A 17543-nucleotide genomic window follows, 5' to 3' on the forward strand; every position below is an offset into this window, starting at 1 on the left:
GGGTGAACACAGCTTTGCCGAAAGGGTCACCTGCAGCCTACCGCCTGACCATTCTTGGACTCAGGGCTAGGAAGGAATTGACACCATGGATGGCCAAGGAGCCCCTCTCCCCAGCCAGCCCCTTGGCCTGGGCATTCTCCTCCCCTGCCTCCTTTGTTCTTTCATGGAATTCAGTTGATATTTGAGGTCACCTAATAGACACCAAGCAGGCACGATGGGGGAACACAGATGCACCGGTGGTACAGGGCTAGCCAGAGGCCTCAGGCCAGACTCCAGGACACTGGCCTCCCTGAGAAGCAGCAGTGTTAACAGAGATCAAAGAGCATCTAAGGGAGGAGGGGACTGAGCCTGAGCGGGAAGGGGGCCCTCTTGTGTCCGACAGCGGGATTCCAACAGTGAGGTTCTCAGATGCTGCTTCCCCCTGGAGGCAAGCCGTTGCCCTGCAGCTCAGGCCACGTGATTTCTGAGAAAAGGCCCTTCCTGGAGGAGAACTGAAACTTAGGGTGGGGACTGTAGAAAGGGGCGGAGAGATCAGGAAGCTGCCTAGACGGCTGCCGAGCTGAGGTCAGCTGGGTCCTGGGACAGCCAGCAAGCCGCTCAGGTAAGATCAGCGGACATCCGGATGTCAGCGTGGGTCTAGAGCTAGAGGGCCCGGCCGGATTGGAGGTGGGGGGGCGGGGGCTCCTGGGGCCCCTCTGCCAAACAGGAATATACAGACCGCCTGTGAGCCAGGACATAGGGGGTTTGGCCTGAGTGAGAGAGTGACTGGGGACCACTGTCCCCAGCCCTATAGGCAAAGAACAGGAGGTCCCTGCTGTGGGTTGTTCAGGGAAGTCAGCCCCGGCTCCAGCTGACCCTGTTTGTTTTCTTGCTTTCTGGCCCTGCCCACTTCCGCTGGAGCTCTGCCCCACCTACCCCAGAGGCAAGAGGAGGGGACAGATGGGGGTCAAAGGATAGGTTGTGGGGGTGGTGGGTGAGGTATCTATGAAGCATCTTGCAAACAGATACTGCCTTCGCAGATGCTTGGGGCAGAGACCGGGCCTCTCCCCAGGAACCACACCAAGGGAGTTCTCTTCCAGACAACAGATTCCTGAAAAGTCAGTTTTAAGACTGTTTTAAGACAGTTTTAAGACCAGCGCCTAGGGTTTCCTTCCAGTTGTCGGAGCTTGGGATGTTAGGGTGTGTTTTTTGGTTACTAGTGATGGCAGAAAGAAACGGTTTGGCCTCAGGGAATTGTGAGAAATGTCCACAGGCAAAAGGTGGATGGGGTCTCTGGGGGCCCTTGCCAGAATCCAACCCCAGTGGTCAGGATCTCTGCAGATGTTCCCTCCTGAAGTATCAGTTCCACTGATGCTGCCTGCTGCTCTTGTCCCCAGGATGGCATCGGGCCGGGCACGCTGCACCCGAAAGCTGCGGAACTGGGTGGTGGAGCAAGTGGAGAGTGGGCAGTTCCCGGGGGTGTGCTGGGACGATGCAGCTAAGACCATGTTCCGGATTCCTTGGAAGCATGCAGGCAAGCAGGACTTCCGGGAGGACCAGGATGCCGCTTTCTTCAAGGTGAATGGGCCTGGAAACCAGCCCCTCCGAGGGAGGGGTGGAGTAGACACAATCTCTCACCCTTAAGAGGTATACCTGTGTTTCAGATAAAGGGAAGATGGGAGGGTAGAGCCAGCTACATTGTTGTCACAGCCCAAAACAAAATGAAAATTCAAAAATTGTTGAGGATTTCAAGACAGCAGCAGCAGAGCGGGGACCTGAGCACTGGGCCTTCTGTGCAGGTGCTCAGGCCGCAGGTGCCCGCAGCCGGCTGTAGGAGAGGGTCAGCTGGGCAGGGTAACATGCTGTCTCCTCTTTACTTCCTGTGCTTCTCAGGCATGGGCGATATTTAAGGGGAAGTACAAGGAGGGAGACACAGAAGGCCCTGCTATCTGGAAGACTCGTCTGCGCTGTGCTCTCAACAAGAGCCCCGAATTTGAGGAGGTTCCTGAAAATGGCCATAGGGATGGAGCTGAGCCCTACAAGGTGTATCGGCTGCTGCCATCGGGGACCCTCCCTGGTGGGTGTCCCCTTGCCCAGCCGCTCCTAGAATCAGCAGACGTGGACAGGGGGAGGATGGAGATAGGAGGTTTCTGGGAGGGTGGTGGGCCTCCCTCCAGGCCCCTCAGTCAGAGTTCTGCCCTGTCCCTGGGGTACTCCTACCCACGTTCCCCTGCCTGGTCCTGCACATTCTTTCACTGTCTCCTGTCTCCCTTACCCTCTGTTCACACTTAAGGCTCTGACCTTTCTCCCCCTCCACAATATTCCACAGCCCAGCCAGGGACCCAGAAATCACCATCAAAGCGACATTACAGTTCTGTGTCCTCTGAGAGGGAAGAGGATGAGGGTACCACAAAGAACTGCATACTGAGTCCCTCTTTGATTGAGGACCCCCTCAAAAACGTAAGAGCTGGGGAGGGAACGGAGTGGGCCTGAGGGCAGGAGAGTAAACTAGGGGAGAGGTCAGCCAACGAATAGACACTGTGTCTGCAGGAGGAGGTGGGGGCCAGTGGGGAAGCAGGCCATTCAGAATTTGGGAGCAGCAGCAGCAGCAACAGCCCTGAGCCTCAGGAAGGTACCACCTCCCCTGCCTCTGTGTTGTTCCCCTACAGCCACTCCCTCTGGCCCTTGGATTCCCCAGTCCCCATCTGAATGACATTCCTCTGCTTCCCTTATAGGTACAGACACAACAGAAGCCCCTTTCCAAGGAGATCAGGTGTCATTGGAGAGTCTGCCCCCTCCAGACTCAGGTGTGTGGTGTTTCTGACTCCACTCTGCTCTCTGTCCCCCCAGGTTGTCTCCCTGTAGCTATGCATGCATTATCAAGGATGTCGGGGCTTGCAGGAAACAGGGCCCACCTTATCCAGACAGAGGCATTGCTTTCCAGGCAGGACACCTGGGCAGACTCCAACCTCCCAACAGCTCACTTCTCAAAAATACTCCTCGTGTTCTCTCTCCCTCCCTCTCTCTCTCTCTCTCTCTCTTTTTTCTCAAAATGAATAAATAAACGTAAAAAAGGGGGTGGGGTGGGTGAAGGGAGCGCTTGGGTGGCTCGGTTGGTTAAGCGTCCCACTCTTGGTTTTGGCTCAGGTCATGATTTCACGGTTTGTGGGATTGAGCCTGGCGTTGGGCTCTGAGTTGAGAGCGTCTAGCCCGCTTGGGATTCTCTCTCTGCAGCCCCCCTCAAAATGAGTAAATAAACTTTTTAAAAAGTATCCCCTATGCACTCTGTTCCCTGGAAATTCACTTTGAGACATTCATTTCTGTGGGTCAAGTGGAGACCTAGTCTTCGGGACTTTCTTATAAACCATAAGACCCTGGGCATTAAGCCTTGAGGCCTCAGTGGGCATTTGTGTATCAGCTACCCTCATGAGTGATGGCAAAGCCTCACAGGATGCCCCCTGGCTGGTAAGGTTGGTGAGAGGGCAGATGGGGAGGGAAGCGCCTTCTCTAACTGCAGAAGGTCAAACTGCTACCCCTGCCCTTGCTTGTGTTCCCTCTGGGCCTCACGTTTCTCACCAGCAAAATGAGGATGTGGGGTTTGCCACTGGCCCCTCCTCATTCCCCAGGACCTGGTGCTGGCCGGGTGGACCCCTGGGGTGAAGCACAGGTGCAGCTGGCCGTTCTCTGTTCACAGACTACTCGCTGCTGCTTACCTTCATCTACGGTGGGCGCGTGGTGGGCGAAGCCCAGGTGCAGAGCCTGGACTGCCGCCTTGTGGCTGAGCCCTCAGGCTCCCAGTATGGGATGGAGCAGGTGGTGTTTCCCAAGCCTGACCCACGAGAGCCCACCCAGCGCCTGCTGAGCCAGATCGAGAGAGGTGTCCTAGTAGCCAGCAACTCCAGAGGCCTCTTCGTGCAGCGTCTCTGCCCCATCCCCATCTCCTGGAACGCGCCCCAGGCGCCACCCGGTCCAGGCCCACATCTGCTGCCCAGCAATGAGTGCGTGGAGCTCTTCAGAACCACCTACTTCTGCAGAGGTGAGGCTGTTCCAGTTGAGCTGAGCCCCTGCCCCCATCTCTTAGGACCCCCTGGGACCTTGCAGGCTCTGCCACCACCCTGTGTTCCTTCCAGTAGATCCTTCGTTACAGCCCAGGCATAGCACCTTGCACTTGAGCGGTGCACACACATCCTGTGGGGCACTGTGCTCAGCCCTGGCAGCTGTCTGGCAGCCAGCCTTCCCCAGCCAAGGTCTTGGAAGATGAAGCTCGGATGCAGCTCAGCACACAAGTCACATGTTGGGGACTGCCACCACATGGCAGCATGCAGTAACGGGAAGGTGCACCTCGCGGCCCTCTCCTGCATATGCACTTGCACGGGCCGGCCCCATATTTGGGAGAGCTCGCACACCTCCCACACTCTAGCCCTGCTGCACCCCGGGCAGCTCCTCGGGTTGTCCTTCTCCCGTCCTTCGCCCCTGCCTGGGATTCCACTTCCTGCCTCCATTCACCTCTAAATCTCACCTTGGGAGTGGAGGCCAGGAGTACAGGGGACGCAGAGTGGGAGTGTTGCAGGGCCACGCATGCCCTCGGCAGAGAGGGTGCGAGCAGACAATAGAGGTGGGGACACTTCTATGTTAGCAGCCCGGGCTGCTGCCTTGAGGACTCTAAGCTCTTCCAGCAGAGAGCTTTGAGGGTGTATAAAAATCGGTTACCTCTAAATACTTCTTACTTGAAAAAGGGGTACCTTTTCCTCCTTGCACATGGGTGAGTAGCAGCTTAGTTGCTGGCATCCCTCCTGGTATGAGGCAACAGCCGTGACCCAGCAGCTCCCGCTCTGGCCTTGGTCTCCAATTGGCCCCACACCCACCCTTTTTTCTCCATGATGGGTCCCTCTGTATTCCCTCCCTGCCTGTAGCCTCTGCCTTCTTTCTTCCAACCCTTGATCCTTTCTCTTTCATCAGACCTGGCCAGGTACTTCCAGGGCCTGGGCCCCCCACCCAAGTTCCAGGTGACTCTGAACTTCTGGGAGGAGAGCCCTGGCCCCAGCCACACCCCGAAGAGTCTTATCACAGTGCAGGTGAGTTCAGGGCAAGGGAAGACTAGCCTGCCTGTGTGAGTGGGGTGTAGGGGGTTCCAGGTGGAGAAGGGCCTTTGGTTGGCGGGGAGGAACTCCTGGGGGTATGTCTGCCCCAGCTGTGCTCATGATACTCTCCCCCACCTTTCCCGGCACAGATGGAGCAGGCCTTTGCCCGACGTTTACTGGAGGAGACTCCTGAGGAGCAGGCAGCCGCTCTCTCCCTGCTGCAGAGCCTGGGAGACCCGCCTTCCTCCTCTTCGCTCTGTTCCTCCTATCTCCTTTGAAAGAAACTCATTCTCCACACTGTTGACCTGGCTCCCTTGGTGATCATTCTCGGTGGTTGTCTGTGATGGTTGTGTCCTTGAACTGCTCGTGTACCTGGCTGGTGGAGAACTGAAGGATGATTTTTATCCTTTTTTTAAGTTTGAGATATACCCTCTTTCATTTCTGAGAAACTGAATTGGGAAAAGTCCAAATGGTGTGAACTCAGAGGACCTTTCCTGCTTCCCCCAACCCTAAAGCCAAGCACTTTATATTTTCTTCTTAGATGTTCACTGGGGATTTAAAATAAAACTTTATTGAAAGAGGAGTCATTATCTGCTTTGTTGGGATGAAAAGGTAGGTAGCAGGGGTCACAGGGAAGTAATAGAGATGTAATTTCAGAGCGGTGTACTTGGGTTTTCTTCCTGCTGACCTCTCCAGGCCCCTTTCCCCTCCTCCACCCGCAGCTTCTGGCTAGGAAGCTGTCTGGCCTCTGTGGGTTCTGAGTTTGGGGAGAGGATTGAGGTTAGCCACCCAGAAGAGCACAGCCTACAGCTGCTGTAGCCACCAACTTCACATGGAAAAATCTGGGCTCCACGGTTCTTGGCTAGAGGCCTCTGATTCGGGCCTCACAAGTGGCTTAGGGTTGGACTCTGGCTGGAGGTCTAAATGAACAGGAGAACTTGAAGTTGACCTCAAACTATGGACTAGAGGTGCTGGGGTCTGGGAGGGGAGGGGAAATCAGAGGGAAGAAAGAGCTTCTGTGCCTCCTGTGCCGAGGGCAGACCAGGCCCTGGTATCTCTTCTCCCAGTATATGGGGCACTGTCGCCCCAACATAAGGGGACTCCCAAACTGGTTTCCTCGCTCTACCTAGACCCCACCAAAGACCATGTGGCCTAGACTGCCATGTCACCATCGCTCTGTTCGCTGAGATGTGAGGGCCCTAAAGCAACTGACACTTCTTTCCCATACCCCCTGTGTTTATTTTGCCACCAAACTGGAAGTTCTTCCTTTACAGGCAACTTGTCATCTTACCTCTCCATTCACATCCAGCAGATTAGTTCAGACGTAAGTCCCCACTTAACCAACTGCCACAGCATCCAGCTTCCCCCCTCCTATATGTGACACCAGCTTGGAGGAAGAGGAGCCTCCCAGACCAGACTTTCCTGTCCTTTCGCTCTTATAAGCCTTCCCCGGCTCACCTATGTGATCAAGCCTAGATGCCTAGATCCTCGAGGATCTTCTTGCTGTCTCACTTGACAAACTTCAGTGCTGCTTTTGAGCCTTTCTGCCTCCTTGGACCTTCGTTCTCTTCAGTCTTGCCCATCATCCTCCTGAGAAGCCAAGAGTCCAAACAGGAATCTGCATTAGCAGGGAAGAAAGCAGGTACTGGGTGCACAGGTACGCAAGCCCTATTGTGCTCTTGATTTTCTAAGATTCCTCCTGGCCTTCTTTGCACTTGCTGTCTCCTTGACTTCCATTTTATTTCTTTTCTTTATAATTTTAAATTCCAGTCTAGTTAACATACAGTGTTAAATTAGTTTCAGGGGTACAACATAGTGATTCAACAGTGCTATACATTGCTCAGTGCTCATTGTGATAAGTGTACTCTTTTTTTTTTTTTTAATTTTTTATTTGATGTTTATTTTTGAAGGAGAGAGAGGCAGAGCATGAGTGGGGGAAGTGCAGAGAGAGAGGGAGACACAGAATCCAAAGCAGGCTGCAGGCTCTGAGCTGTCAGCACAGAGCCCGACACGGGGCTCGAACCCACGAACTGTGAGATCATGACCTGAGCCGAAGTCGGATGCTTAACCGACTGAGCCACCCAGGCACCCTGTGATAAGTGTACTCTTAATCTGCACCTAGTTCACCCATCCCCCCACCCACCTCCCCTCTGGGAACCATCTGTTCTCTATAGTTAAAAGAGTCTGTTTTTTGGTTTGTCTTTTTTTTCCCCCTTTGTTCATTTGTTTCTCAAAATTGCACACATGAGTGAAATCAAATGATACTTGTCTTTCTCTCACTTATTTCATTTAGCATATATTCTAGATCCATGTGTGTTGTTGGAAATGGCAAGATTTCATTGTTTTTTCTGGATGAATAATATACCAATGTATATGTATACCACTTCTTCATCCATTCATCTATCGATGGACACCTAGTCTGCTCTGTATCTTGGCTATTGTAAATAATGCTACAATAAACATAGGGGTGCACACATCCTTTTGAATTAGTGCTTTCGTATTCTTTGTAGTAGTGGAATTACTGGATCGTATAGTAGTTCTATTTTTAATTTTTTAAGGAACTTCCATACTGCTTTCCACAGTGGCTGCATGAGTTTGCATTCTCACCAACAGGGACGATGGGTTCCTTTTCCTCTACGTCCTTTCCTTGTTTCTTGTGTTTTTGACTTTAGCAATACTGACAGGTGTGAGGTGAGATCTCATTGTGGTTTTGCTATGCATTTTCCTGATGATGAGTGATGCTGAGCATCTTTTCATGTATTTGTTGACCATCTGGATGTCTTTGGAGAAATGTCTGCTCATGTCTTCTATTTTTTTAACTAGATTATTTTTTTGGTGTTGTATCAGTTCTTTATATTTCATTTTCATTGTCTCCATGTATTTTTTTAATTTCCTCTTTGATTTCTTGGTTGACCCATTCATTGTTTAATAGAATGTTATTTAACCTCCATGTACTTGTGGTCTTTCCAGATTTTTTCTTGTGGTTGGTTTCTAGTTTCATAGTGTTGTTGTTAGAAAAGATACTAAAAAGACTTTGATGTTTTCAAATTTGTTGAGACTTGTTTTGTGGCCTAATATGTGATCTGTTCTGGAGAATGTTCCATGTGCACTTGAAAAGAATGTATTCTGCTGTTTTAGGACGGAATGTTCTGACTATACCTGTTAAATCCATCTGGTCCAATGTGTCATTCAAAGCCACTGTTTTCGTATTGATTTTTTGTTTAGATGATCTGTCCATTGGTGTGAGGGTTAAAGTCCCCTACTATTATTGTATTACTATTGATCATTTATGTTTGTTATTAACTGCTTTATGTACTTGGGTCCTCGCATGCCAGGTGCATAAATATTTATAATTGTTATATTTTCTGGTTGGATTATCCCATTTATGATTATATCATGTCCTCTTACATTTTCTGTCATAACCCACATCAGCAAATCCTGTCATTATTCCTTTAGAATCTATCCAGAATCTGACCACTTCTCTGTTTCTACCACTAACACTTTTTTTTTTTTTTAATGTTTTCTTATTTATTTTTGAGACAGTGAGAGTGCAGGGGAGGGACAGAGAGGGAGAGAGAATCCCAAGTAGGCTCTGTGCTATCAGCACAGAGCCCAAATTAGGGCTTGAACTCAAACTGTGAGATCATGACCTGAGCTGAAATCAAGAGTCAGACGATGGGGTGCTAGAGTGGCTCAGTTGGTTAAACATCTGACTTCGGCTCAGGTCATGATTTCACAGTTCATGAGTTCGAGCCCCACATCGGGTTCTGTGCTGACAGCTCAGAGCCTGGAGCCTGCTTCGGGTTCTGTATCTCCCTGTCTTTCTGCCCCTCCCCTGCCCATGCTCTGTCTCTCTCTCTCAAAAATAAACATGTAAAAAAATTTTTTAAAGAGTCAGATGCTTAACCTACTGAGCCACCCGGAGGCCCCTACCACTAACACTTTGGAACAAGCTACTATCATCTCTCACACCTCTTTCTGCTTCCTTCCACATCTTCTTTTCTTCCTCCACTCTTGTCCACCTTCAGCCTATTTCCAACACAATAGAGATCCCCTTAACACATAAATCTCATTATGTCAGTCAAAACCCTCCATTGGCTCTTAATTCATTCAGAGTTAAAGCCCAGATCCTTAAAGTGGTCTCCAAGGTCCTTGTGCTGTGGCCCCTATCCTCCTCTCTAACCTCACCGCTTGCCATTCTTGTTCCAGGCTTCTTAAACCCACCACATTTCTGCCTCAGGACCTTTGCACTTGCTGGTTCTTTTGTCTAAAATATTCTTCCTTTAGGTAGGTGCATGTTGTCTCCTCTCTTCAGAGGGGGCTTCCCTAAGCACTCTACCTAAATAGCAGCCCTCACTACTCTCTATTCTCCTATGCGGCCTCATTCTCATAGCACTGATCACCATTTCACATATTTCTGTTTGTCTCCTTGCTTATCATCTCTCTTTCCCTAATGCGTTAGAACAGGGACTTGTTTTGTTCACTGCTCTATATCCAGTGCCTCTATAGAGGAGTGTGTGGCATGTAGTAGGCATCTCATAAATGCTTGTTGAATGGAGGGATGGATGAACAAATTACTCAGTCTATTGCTTATCTCCTAAACTAGGTTCTAAGTACCTTAAGGGTAGATGCCCCCACCTTATCACCTCTGTGCTCTAATGTGAACTTATAAACACAACATATGTACAGTGACTGAAACAATTTGTATTATGTAGAAACCAGCTTAAACAAGCACAAGTTGACTAGGTACTGGAAATGCTGGAATTCAAGAGAGCAGAGTTCCCAGCCAGGCTGTCATTAAAGAGCTGTGTGGTCTGGGAAAACCTGTCTTATATGGGCCTCTGTTTTCTCATCTGAAAGGCAAGCCTTAGGCTAGATTCTGAAATCCCAGTCAGCCTTGAATTTTTGTGGTTGTAAATTTAGGGTAATTGCATATTCACTTGACAAATGTTTTTGTTTTTTTTTAATATTTATTTTTGAGAGAGAGACAGAATGTAGGCAGGGGAGGGGCAGAGAGAGAGGGAGACACAGAATCCAAAGCAGGCTCAAGGCTCTGAACAGTCAGCACAGAGCCTGACGCAGCGCACAGAGCCTGACGCAGCGCACAGAGCCTGACGCGGGGCTTGAACTCTCGAACCACAAGATCAGGACCTGAGCTGAAGTCAAATGTTTAAGCAACTGAGTCACCCAGGCACCCCAACCACTTGACAAATGTTTACTGAGCTGGGTTCCAGGAACTAGTTGGGGGAAAAAAAATAAAAATAAAATAAAATAAAATAAAATAAAATAAAATAAAATAAAATAAAATAAAATAAAATAAAATAAAATCTCGATCTCTAGAGCTCCCAGACTGAAGGAACAAAACAAAATAGGGTCAGCTCAGCCACAATAACTGACTATTAAAGAGGCAGAGAAGCATGCCCTGGGGAAGGGCATTCTAAGCCAAAGAAATGGCTGTACAAAGGCAGGAGGCATGGAGACAAAGAATTGTTGGAGCCAAATGGCTTTTGTATGCAGAGAGGTATGCCCTGCATCCCACAAAGCTGAAATCTATTCCAGCCAGGGGAACATTCACAACTGGAAAACAGCCAGATGGGACAGGCCCAGAGCCTAAACTGTTCAAATTTAGGAAAGGACCCAGCAAGTTCTCTCAGGGCTTCCTGTGAGATCTGACTTTTTCCTCATCGGTCTGTGACGCCTCCAAGGCCACCCACACCGTTTCCACTTCCCCAGCTCACGACAGACCCAAGTCTGGGCACAAAAGGCAGACCAATTTTTGGTATTTTGTTGGTACTTGGTTGGATTTGGGGGAAAGGGCAAGTTCTAACCGCAGATCAGGCGCCCAGAGTGGGGTAGGGCAGTTGCCCCCAGCATGACCCCGACCTAGTCTAGTAGTTGAAGTGCCCTTGTTACCAAGCTTGCTGGGGGGGGGAGGGGGGGGGGCGAGACTGGAACTTGCTCCACTCTCATTGGCCAGCAGAGAAGTGCCACCGAGGAACCCTTGTTGCCAGAGGCAAGAACGAGAGCCCATTGGTCAGGACACCTCACAATGGCCCCGGCAGCGCACAGGATTCTTCCGATTGGTTCGCTGTCTGCCTCGGGAGACCCCTGTTGCCTCGACGCCCAGCAGGCTCCTTGGTGCCCTGGAAAGAGCGCTTCCCAAGCCCACCCCCGTTCCCCATTGGCTGTCGTGGGGGCCGCCGCCATCTAATGACGGAGGCGCAAAGCACCCGTGGGCGCGCTCCCTGCGGCAGGATCTAGTCCCGCGGGAGGGCGACCCTGCCGGGACTACAGGTGCCGAAGCTGAGTGCAAGACTCAGGCGCCCGGCACTCTTGCGGAGGACCCCCGTTCTCTCTCGGGACCTGGTCTGGAACCCAGCCCGGACCTGCCCTCGGGGAGCTCTGCACCTCCAACCTGGAACCCAACCCGAAAGGCCCCAGTAAGTTCGAAGCACCCACGCGGCGTGTGAACCCGCTCAGGGCAGACGGAGAGGGGAATCCCAACTGTTGTGTGTGCGGTCCGCGCCTCCATTTGCTTCTCGCCTTAATCGTTTATCCACCGATTATTGGCTCCTTTATTTGGCATTCGGGGTCCACCTCGGTGCCACCTCTCCAAACCCTTCGTTCCAACGGTGTTGGGAAGTCCCGCGCCGCAAAGAATTACGATTGAGATCCGAACGGAGGAGTGGCGGAGACGGGGGTGAAACCCCTGTGGGACAATGTTCTACTATCCCAACGTGCTTCAGCGCCACACCGGCTGCTTCGCCACCATCTGGTAAGGGCAGGGCCCTGCGCGCCGGGAGGGGCACCCAGGGATCCCAGCCTGACACCCCCTCCCCACCGTCCATTCACACGCCCGACCCCTCCAGGCTGGCAGCGACGCGTGGCAGCCGGCTGGTGAAGCGTGAGTACTTGAAGGTGAACGTGGTGAAGACCTGGTAAGGCCCAGGAAGGGGAGGAGCGGCCGGGCCTGTGCGGGCAGGGTGGCAGGGCAACTGGATGGATCCGGTTCGCCAGGCTACGGGGTTGGTCCTTGGCGCAGGGGTGAGTAGGGCGTTTTGTACCCCCAGCGAGGAAATCCTCGATTACGTGCTGGTACGAGTGCAGCCCCCGCTGCCCGGTCTACCGCGGCCCCGCTTCTCCCTGTATCTCTCAGCCCAGCTGCAGATTGGTGTGATCCGGGTCTACTCCCAGCAATGCCAATACCTCGTAGGTAAGTCCGGGAAGGCTCGGAGATGGGGCAGAGCTGAGTGGCCCTCGGCGAGGCGGGCTCTATACCTTGCCCTCCCTGCCCACAGAGGACATCCAGCACATTCTGGAGCGCCTGCACCGTGCCCAGCTGCAGATCCGCATTGATATGGTAGAGACTGACCTGTGAGTGCTCCCCTGGGACCGGCCCGTTAAGCTTTTTTTTTTTTTTTTTTTTTTAATTTTTAAAATCTTTTTTGAGAGAGAGAGCACGTGAGCAGGGGACAGGCAGAGAGAGAGACACACAGAATCTGAAGCAGGCTCCAGGCTCTGAGCTGTCAGCACAGAGGCCAACACGGGGTTCAAATTCACCAGCTGTGAGATCATGACCTGAGCCGAAGTCAGAGGCTTAACTGACTGAGCCACCCGACACCCCCCACCCCTGCCCTTCAGCCTTTAGAGGGCAACCTTAGCCCTCTGCCTCAGTACCTGACAGCCCACACTCTCTCTCAGACCCAGCCTGCTGCTTCCTAACCGCCTGGCCATGATGGAGACCCTGGAAGATGCTCCAGACCCCTTTTTTGGAATGATGTCTGTGGATCCCACACTTCCCAGCCCCTTCAATATCCCTCAGGTAGGGCTCCCCAGAGACAGTTCAGGGGGACTGTCGTGGTGGACCCACCCAGACAAAACCCATTCCACTTGTCTATTCAAGGCCAACTTAGAGGCAGCTCTTATCCGAAGCATATAAGCAAATAAGAGGCAGCTCTTATTTCCACACAGTTCCCACTGCCAAGGCTCTAATCCAGGCCCTCATTGTTTCTCAGCCCTGGGTTTCCCTATCTATGTCCTCCTCTATCCACACTCTAACACCTCTACAGCTTAATACAATGCTACTTCCTTCCTTCAGACACCTCCTGTGGCTCCCTACTGCAGATAGAGTACTAGCATTAGAGCTCTCCAGGCCCAGGTCTAGAACTAGCTACCGTCTCTTAGCATATCGCTTAAGCATCTTTGGCTCCCAGACACTGGTCTGGCCCCCATGTCCCAAAGATGCCATGTTCACTTCTTTGCTTGTGCTGTTTCCCTAGTCCATAAGGGTCATCCTCATTTTCTACTAGTTAAGTCTTACACATTGTTAACAGACCTGGCTCAAATACTATCCTTTTCTATGCGACTTTATCACTGGCCAGAACCAAATGTTGTTTTGGAACTCAGCGCATCGCTAAGGGGCTTGTTTCACCCTTTGTGTTGACTCTTGCCCAGGTCCTGTACAAACCTGTCATCATGTTGGACCATAAGCTCCTTAAGACCAGGAATCTTTTCTGTTCCTTTGTCCCCAACAACACTTGACATAAGGGTGCAGTGCTTCGTGTACAGACAGATGGACAAAGAGTAGATAATGGCAGGAATGGGAGGAAAGGCGTGCATATGGTGAGTGAGTTCACCGCATACAACTGTCAGTGCCACAGGGCTTAGGCATGAAGGAATATTCTCGTCCATTGTCTGAATAAGGTTGTGGAAGTGAGAAAACAGCAGCTAAAGATGAACCCTTCCTTTTGTCCCCAATCCTCCCCAAAGATTCGACACCTTCTTGAGGCTGCAACCCCAGAGAGACTTCTTGAGGAGATCCCTCCTGAAGTCCCTATGGAGCCAACGAAGCCAGGTGAGCAGAGAGGGTTCTTTCCGGGGAGAGGCATAGGAAGGCCCCAAAACTGAAGAAATGACCATCATTGAGCTTCTCTTAAGAGCCATGCCTTTTGTGTAACCTCATCTCTGCCTCACAGGAGTCCTATGAGATCAGAATCTTACCCCTTTTTACAGAGGAGGAAAGTGAGGCCCCTAGTGGTTAAGCAGCATAGTCAGGGTCAGATTGGCAGTGACTGGCCTGGGCCTGACCAGAACCCAGGTTGACTTGATTGTAGAGTCCATGTTTTTGCCTCACCACATGGGGTGGGAACCTGGAAAGAAGTAGAGGGGCTGGGGTGACTTTCCTGCCCCTCCAGACAGGATCCCGGTCACTGTGCTGCCCCCAGAGGCCATCACCCTCCAAGAGCCAGAGCCCATACGCATGCTGCAGATTGAGGTGAGTTGTACCCCTACAGTGGGGCCTGAGGCCTGCCTCTGGCGGCCCAGCCCACCTTGTATTTATCCACTCCTGTCTGCCCCGAGTCCTGCCTTCTTGTTTCCATTTCACCACTCCCTGCCCCTGTTCCTTGAGCACCCAGTGGGCCTCCTGCTGCCTTTCAGACCCAGTCTCCTAGATCCACTTGCCTTTTTCAGAAATGGAACTGTGTTCTCTTTCCCCTCTCCTTACTCTCCCTCTTTGGACAGGGTGAACGGGACCTTCCAGAGGTCAGCCGGCGAGACTTGGAGCTGCTGATTGCCGAGGAAGAAGAAGCTATCTTATTAGAGGAACGTGAAGGTAGGCCTATCTGGCTGCGTAGGGCCCGTGTGGCACTGGATGGTCAGAGCCCTGACATGGGCAGTCTGGGCCTGGGCAGTGCTCCCGTCTCCTCTCTTCTGTGCTCTGAGACCTGATCTTCTCTCTGCAGAGTACAAGGAGGAGCCCCGGGCCCTGGAGGGAGACACCATATTACCCTCGCTTTCACCTCCAGCTCTTGCACCGTAAGGGCAGGACCCTCTGGGCCAGGTAGGGGGTCAGTGCTGGGAGGGGTGTCTTCATTTCTCGCCCATTTTCCCTCAGGGTGGAAGGGGCAGCAGAGCCACTTCCGGTCCCAGTGCCCGAGGAACCGAAGCCAGCAGCCTGGGAGCCCGAGGCCCTACTTACTGGTGAGTGCCCATCGTGCCTGTACAGCTACTGCACACAAGGGCCCTGGATTCCAACTTGCTGAAGGGAGGCCTTCTAGCTGGTGGCTGGGTGGCTGTAAGGGCAAAGGCTGTGTGGCAGAGCCGGGACCTAGAATGTTTTTGCAGAGGTGACTCCTCCACCGGAGCTGCGTCTGCCAGCCCCTCCCAGCCCAGAGGTGAGTAGTGCCCCTTCCAAGTCTCTTCCCCTCCCAGAGCTGCTCATCTGTATTCGGCTTCCCCAAGCCCTGGGCTACTGCTAGCCTGCCTGGGCCTTTGGGCAAATGGGTAAAAGGTACCCCTGCTCACACTCCATTTATCTAGACTGCCCTTCTCAGCTGGGCCCCTCACATGAGGTTGGAACTGCATGTACTCAGAGGCCGTGTCCAGCTCTTTCTCGGGGCACCTCTGGGGTGGGGATATGGGGCTTGTACCACTAAGGTGGTGGGAAAGGGAATCATGGGTAGCCTTGCCCCCACTTCCCCTCCAACTCAGCAGAGGAGGCCCCCAGTTGCCCCATATCCTGGGGTCCCACCTGCTCGTCGCCGTCGCCGCCGCCAGTTACTGTTCTGGGACAAGGAGACTCAGATTTCCCGGGAGAAATTCCGGGAACAACTGCAAACCAGAGCCCACTGCTGGGAGTGTGTGAGTGCAGCCTAGGCTCTGCTGGGGATGGAGGGAGGCAGGGCAGGCCTGGGGCAACACATGCTGGGCCTTCTAAACTCTGGGGGGATGGGGGGGCTACACAGGGAACAATCCCCAAAGTGCACGTGTTCCGGGGGTTTGCACGTACACAGCTGTGTTCCTTGAGTGACCCCCACCTAGCATATCCACAGGCCCCAGTTAGTAGTGAGTGGGGCAGGCAGGGGCATGAACCTGAGAGTTGGAAGGTCAGAGGCCTTGGAACAAAGTATTGCAAAGAAGTGGAGGAGGGGCGGTGAGGAGTGGCTCCCTCCTAACTGGGCTTCTGGCCCTCTTTGCCATGCAGCCAAAGGCACAGCCTCCTGAGAGGACCATCAGAAGCCCCACGGAGCTATTCCGAACCCCAACTCACTGTAAGGAGCGGTGGGAGTTGGCATGTGGGATCTTCTGAACCCACATTCCTCACCTCAGACCCCACCCCCACTGCCCACCCCCCTCCCCAGCTGGCTGGTTACCCCCAGAACTGCTGTCTTTCTGGACCCGCTGTGCCCAGCCACCCCCAGAAGCACTCAGGCGAAGGCCACCCCTGGAGCCTGAAGAGGAGGCTGAGGAGGAAAGGAGGAGGACTGAAGCTCTGAGCGATATTGAGGTAACTGCACCCTTCCTCCTTCGTCAAGAGGCTGCCTTCTCCACCCCCCATGGGAGCCATTGGTGCTGGGTCCGTCCCCTAGTGCAGGCCGGTTCAGGGCTGGGACTGCTTCACCCTACCCCAGGTGTTTCTGACACTCGGGGTCTTAGTTCTTGCTCTCCCACCCCCAGGTCCTGAGAGAGGCCCAGGAGCCCAGCGGGCCCCTCATGCTGTCTTCAGGTAGGTACCTGGAGAAGGGACAGGACCACCACCCCAGCCCCTGTCCCGGAGAACTGGTACCCCAATGCTCTTATTAGAAGGGAGTGATTGATTAACATGAGGGAGCATAGATCTCTTCAGCTCTCCCACTGGGCACTTTTAATAAGTCACTGCACAGTCACGGCATCTGGGTCAACCAGGTGGCCTCAAGGTCCCGATTGCTCAGATCTAAGCAGATCCACTCACCACCTCCCCCTCCCCCTCCCCCAACAGAACTCTCTCTAGAAGCGGCCGAGGAGGAGAAGACCCGCATCAGCCTCATCCCTTCGGAAGAACGGTGGTAAGCCACCAGCCCCGGCGAACTCAAGTATTCCCCTTGTTTCTGTCACAGCTGCCACCTTCCCTGTTCCACCTGACTCCCATGTTCTCCCAGGGCCTGGGCCGAGGCAGAGCGGCCAGAGGCCCCTGCACTGCCTGTGGTACCCGAACTCCCTGAAGTGCCTATGGAGTTGCCTTTGGAGCTGCCCCTGGAGCCCGAGCTGCTGTCGCTGGAGGCTGTGTATAGGTATCAGGGAGATAGACAGTGTCTCGGTGGGGCGGGCCCAGGCTGAGACTTCAGCTGACAGTCCTTGATCCCTACAGGGCAGTGGCACAGGAGCTGCAGGCCAACAGGGAGCCCGATTTCAGCAGCCTGGTGTCTCCTCTCAGCCCTCGCAGGGTGGCTGCCCGGGCCTTCTATCTGCTACTAGGTGAGTGTGGGCACGAGGTGCAATGTGGGGGACGAGGACACACAGGCCCTACGCGGACTCCCCCTGACTGGCCCTGTCTTCTCCCCTTGAGCAGTGCTTGCAGCACAACAGATCCTTCGCGTGGAACAAGAGAAGCCGTACGGGCGCCTCCTGATGCAGCCGGGGCCCCGATTCCGCTGCGGTTAGAACTAATTCACAAGCTGCCAGGATACTGGTTATATTAAATATGTCTTGCCTGCCTCATTTCTG

General features: G+C 53.0%; 3 protein-coding genes across 5 annotated transcripts; all 3 read left to right on the plus strand.

Annotated features, from left to right (window-relative positions):
* The first annotated feature begins 42 nt into the window (after positions 1–42).
* On the plus strand, positions 43–5673 carry IRF9 (interferon regulatory factor 9). Of its 2 annotated transcripts, none has more exons than XM_042942823.1 (9): positions 43–601; positions 1377–1557; positions 1873–2056; positions 2309–2439; positions 2530–2611; positions 2715–2786; positions 3674–4015; positions 4939–5054; positions 5210–5338. In XM_042942823.1, the coding sequence occupies exons 2-9, from the start codon at positions 1378–1380 to the stop codon at positions 5336–5338; spliced, it is 1236 nt and encodes a 411-aa protein (XP_042798757.1). In that variant the 5' UTR covers positions 43–601; position 1377. The 2 variants fall into 2 exon arrangements, with proteins under 2 accessions (XP_042798757.1, XP_042798756.1); XM_042942822.1 differs by lacking the exon at positions 43–601 and adding an exon at positions 653–1097 and having other exon boundaries at positions 5210–5673.
* Positions 5660–11764, plus strand: LOC122222386 (extensin-like). The gene is made up of 3 exons (XM_042942836.1): positions 5660–5672; positions 11038–11500; positions 11630–11764. Exons 1-3 carry the CDS (start codon positions 5665–5667, stop codon positions 11762–11764), a joined length of 606 nt encoding a protein of 201 aa, XP_042798770.1. The 5' UTR covers positions 5660–5664.
* Positions 11743–17537, plus strand: REC8 (REC8 meiotic recombination protein). Of its 2 annotated transcripts, none has more exons than XM_042942816.1 (19): positions 11743–11835; positions 11930–11998; positions 12131–12273; positions 12359–12434; positions 12762–12882; positions 13830–13914; positions 14255–14334; positions 14583–14673; positions 14804–14876; positions 14956–15041; positions 15186–15235; positions 15552–15701; positions 16045–16111; positions 16202–16347; positions 16518–16566; positions 16819–16885; positions 16979–17110; positions 17188–17294; positions 17389–17537. In XM_042942816.1, the coding sequence occupies exons 1-19, from the start codon at positions 11780–11782 to the stop codon at positions 17478–17480; spliced, it is 1740 nt and encodes a 579-aa protein (XP_042798750.1). In that variant the 5' UTR covers positions 11743–11779; the 3' UTR covers positions 17481–17537. The 2 variants fall into 2 exon arrangements, with proteins under 2 accessions (XP_042798750.1, XP_042798751.1); XM_042942817.1 differs by having other exon boundaries at positions 15555–15701.
* The last annotated feature ends 6 nt before the right edge of the window (positions 17538–17543 follow it).

The sequence above is a fragment of the Panthera leo genome, chromosome B3 (assembly GCF_018350215.1).
Source record: "Panthera leo isolate Ple1 chromosome B3, P.leo_Ple1_pat1.1, whole genome shotgun sequence".
Taxonomy (NCBI): Eukaryota; Metazoa; Chordata; class Mammalia; order Carnivora; family Felidae; genus Panthera; species Panthera leo.

Bases quoted from the DNA above. Each gene is read 5' to 3' on its own strand.
- IRF9 (XM_042942822.1), top strand. From the start codon at position 985: ATGAAGCATCTTGCAAACAGATACTGCCTTCGCAGATGCTTGGGGCAG. The intron at 2,057-2,308 runs GTGGGTGTCCCC...AATATTCCACAG, and splicing joins GCCATCGGGGACCCTCCCTG to CCCAGCCAGGGACCCAGAAA. The intron at 2,787-3,673 runs GTGTGTGGTGTT...CTCTGTTCACAG, and splicing joins TCTGCCCCCTCCAGACTCAG to ACTACTCGCTGCTGCTTACC.
- REC8 (XM_042942816.1), top strand. From the start codon at position 11,780: ATGTTCTACTATCCCAACGTGCTTCAGCGCCACACCGGCTGCTTCGCC. The intron at 14,674-14,803 runs GTAGGCCTATCT...TTCTCTCTGCAG, and splicing joins CTTATTAGAGGAACGTGAAG to AGTACAAGGAGGAGCCCCGG. The intron at 17,111-17,187 runs GTATCAGGGAGA...TGATCCCTACAG, and splicing joins TCGCTGGAGGCTGTGTATAG to GGCAGTGGCACAGGAGCTGC.
- LOC122222386 (XM_042942836.1), top strand. The intron at 11,501-11,629 runs GTAAGTTCGAAG...CACCGATTATTG, and splicing joins ACCCAACCCGAAAGGCCCCA to GCTCCTTTATTTGGCATTCG.